This window comes from Limulus polyphemus, unplaced genomic scaffold (genome assembly GCF_000517525.1).
Source record: "Limulus polyphemus unplaced genomic scaffold, Limulus_polyphemus-2.1.2 Scaffold599, whole genome shotgun sequence".
Classification (NCBI taxonomy): domain Eukaryota; kingdom Metazoa; phylum Arthropoda; class Merostomata; order Xiphosura; family Limulidae; genus Limulus; species Limulus polyphemus.
Window position 1 is genome coordinate 141,699 of NW_013666209.1, and position 3,785 is coordinate 145,483.

General features: G+C 31.1%; 1 protein-coding gene across 1 annotated transcript in view; it reads right to left on the reverse strand.

Annotated features, from left to right (window-relative positions):
- Positions 1 to 225: 225 nt before the first annotated feature.
- Positions 226 to 3,785, reverse strand: part of LOC106459386 (pantothenate kinase 3-like) — an 18,784-nt gene continuing 15,224 nt past the window's right edge. Inside the window, exons 9-10 of the mRNA XM_013919001.2 lie at positions 1,752 to 1,829; positions 226 to 1,175 (exon numbers count right to left, since the gene is read on the reverse strand). Coding sequence (XP_013774455.1) covers positions 1,782 to 1,829 — 48 coding nt within the window. The 3' untranslated portion in view covers positions 226 to 1,175; positions 1,752 to 1,781. The remainder of the gene's footprint in view (positions 1,176 to 1,751; positions 1,830 to 3,785) is intronic.

Consider the following 3,785-nt stretch of genomic DNA (forward strand, 5'->3'; position numbering starts at 1 on the left):
TCCAGGCAAACGGTGGATATACCCGATATTGACTTTTCGATGTGTGGGTCATGATTGACATTTTGTAATGTGATTTGACAATTCAATAACGTTTTTGAGCTTTCACTGACACTACTTATTAAAGATAATTTTAAGCGTGAAAACTGTCCATATTTTGATGTCATGATATGTAAATTAAAAATTGTTATTTTACGGTGATAATCTTGTTTTCTTGTGCCCAATAATGCATAATTTCATTTGATAAACACGTTTAGATTGAATGGTAATATATAATCAGTTACAAGAACGTCGAATCTGAATCACTTGAAAAAAACACGGGGGTGCTTAACTTTTTTCCAGGTGTATAGTTTGGGAGCAGCTGCAGCACAATGCATCTGTGTTACTTTCCTTAGCTAGACTTTTATTTTAATGCTTTTAACCTTTCATGACCCTTCAAAGGTGCAGTGACCTTCTTATGTAAAATTATAAAGGACATGATCATGAAATTGACCTTAAATTATCTCAGTGGTATTATCACAGGATAAGCTTACAATGCCTCATTCCTTACCACTAACATATATTTATTTTTCTATATCTCTATTTCTGAATTAGTTGCCTCTCAGTGGACTTGGACTTATTTTTTTTATCATTGTGATATACATACATGTGATTTAGATATATATAAGTCAAAACCTTAAAAAAATATATTATTAATAAAATCAGTTCCACAGAACGGTGATGATTACATAAATATATCAAACAGCATGCCACAGGGATTGGTTGAGTGATACTGCATAACATCAAACTACCCTGGTAGGTAATATCATTTTACTTATTATCGAAAGCAATAATTTATATGCATTACTGAGCTAAGAAAAACAAATTTTATGTAAATGGGCGAGTTTCATTTTATTCAGCTTGCATTTTCCAAATAAGTTGTAATTTTTAAGATCTCAAAGGAAGCTGTTTGAATGTTTTTATATGGTACCATGGAATAATTTTATATAATATTAATTAGATCTATCTGTACAATTACTTGGTATCAAAATTTACTATCAGACACCCACAACTAGTAATGGACATAAAATAATAAGAATGACTTGGTACGTTGAAGGTCCCACCTCTTTGCCAAATCCAGGGTTATATCTATTGCAACTTTCTGCAAGTGTCTTAATTCTGATCATTATTTTGTATTCCTAGAGAGAGAGAGAAAGAAAAACATAAATCATATGAAGGAACTTTTACTTTAAATGTGAAAAAAAGAAATACATATATTTCATATACATGTCAAGATTATGTAAAAAGTACACTACAGTGAGAAAAATTTAATTAACATAAGATGATTGTCTGATTTAATTTACTGTAGTGTAATGTTTTTATTACATTTAATTCTAATATTTACAAGTTCAAAATCTTGTAATTTAATTTTTTCAGACAAAGTAAAGGAATGTTAATAGCATATGTTTTAGTGCTGTGATTTTTAAGATGAGTTGTATTTCAAAATGAATATTGCATAGTTTAAATTATTTTAGCAAAAAAATGTGCAAGCAACTGAGTAATCTGTCACTCATATACCAAACATTAACACTTTGCAGAGATATTTTCCTCTTATTAGTTATACCAGTAGCTTAGTATTTTGTAACTCTGGTATTAAATGTTTTATTTTTTGTAAAGAAGAGTGTCATTTAAACCACTGGCATGTTTTGATTATCTTAAAGATAGTTTCTTAATTAGAATGTTGGCTTCATTTGTTTGAGAACAGTATCACCTACTATTTATTTTGACACAATAAAACATTAGTGTCAGGTTTCTAAAAGTTGAACAACACAACCCACTGCTCCAAAGTAGCCCTGAAAAAGAAAAAAAAACGAGACTTAATTTTTCACTAACATGTTGATCACTAAATCATGAAGCTAGTGTATCACTTCTCATACAACTTTTAGGTAAAACACAAAAATTCAGTTCCCTACATTTATCAGAATCAGATCTTAAAAAATGTGAAAAACATTGGTGTTATTATTAAATTGTATTCATCCCGCGCACAGAATCAGCTTGTCCTGTGACTAGTTTGAAACTGATACTGCACTTGAAGCAGACTAAATTTTTGAAATCTATCTTTTGATAACACATATGGAAATTGATATCCATTCAGTGCTGTAGCTATTGTACTTTGTGTTGCATAAGATGCCCTGGTTTGTTGAACGTTTGTATTATAAGAACAGTTATTCCAACAAATGGTGTTTTTTTTTACTTTAGGTTTTCATTTCTCTCTTGTGATAGTAATAGCACATTTTTCTTAAAAAGTTATTATTTTAAAACATGGAAACAAAAATAAATTGTATGCACCATACATAGAATCTCTTACTACTAGTATTATACTTGTTAAACTTCCCAAATACAGTACTCATAATAAAGTTACATCTGCCTTTTCCAAAAATTCAGCCCTCTGTTTAAGTTAGTGTCATTTCATTCTGGAACTAGCATTGAGTTTCAAGACAAACAAGTCTGATCACAACTGTTAAAGCTGCCATCTGCATTTTTTTCAAAGCTCTATCCTATATATATATAGATTTCCAGGTTTAAATAAAGTTTATTTTCTATGTTATTGTATTTCAGTTATTTAAAATTAAGGAAGTTTTCTAGAAAGATCCTTCCTCACTTATGTTGTAACTAAGCTAAGATTAATGGGGCAGTTTGAGTTGTTCATTTACAAAATACAAAACAAAACAACATGACCATTATGCTATAACATTTAAGCTGTTACTAAACTATTAACTAGTTATGGATCAATAAATTCTGAGATTAACATACGTGATAAAATCACATTTGACAATAGATTTTTCTTTCTTCACATTCTTTTAGCATTTACGAATCTCTAGTCAAAGACAAGTACACACAAATGAACATTTCAGATATGTTTGGCTGCTATCAATCCAGTTCAGTTCATGAGTTTTGGTATTGAGGAAAGGCCTCTTAGGCTGCGATTTGTGGGAGACAAGAGATGGGTACGAAGTGCTACTTATACACACCTCTGTTTAGAAGTTTCTTAAATTAGGTGGAATGTGTCAAAAATTTCTACAGTTGCTTAAGTCTTGAATGCAGTAATTATCTTGTGTTCATTTATTACTTTTATCAACCATGTAATCCACGCTTAAGAAGCGATTTTGTGTGTTGGATGGCAAAATTAGAAAGAAATGTGATGGGAATAGCATACAATAACATGTTTACGTCAGAAAGAGAAATGCAAATAGTACATAGTCGTTCTGTGTAATATTATCTCAATATCTGCAAAACTGCTATCTTCAGTTTACTTGATGCGTGTAAGTATACAAAAACAAATGAACCTACAAAAACTAAGTGAGGGGCGATTTTATAGTGTTACGCCTCCAGTCGTTAGTTAATTTTCCGTAAATTCGTTCCGACGAAACTTTAGCGACACAAGTCCTTTCTTAAATAAAACTGGTTTATTCTTTCTGAATACAACTTTACCGATACACTTAATTTCAACAGTCGCGCTATAACTCACGAGCTCGACTTCTACAATACTCTCTGACTGCAGTTCAATTACGCACTACCTACACACATTATCCCGTCACGTTGTGGCCATCTTATATATACCAGACAACCCCCAATCTAGTAATCTCCCGAAGGTTTGAGAAAGAAGTGGCGTGATACTAGTCACGTGACCTCGCTGACGCAACAATAGCTTTTGTTATTTCTAAAGAAGTATCCATGCTGTCGAAATAAATCTGAGTAAATTACTGTTATAGTGTGTATGTATATATATATATATATATATATATACA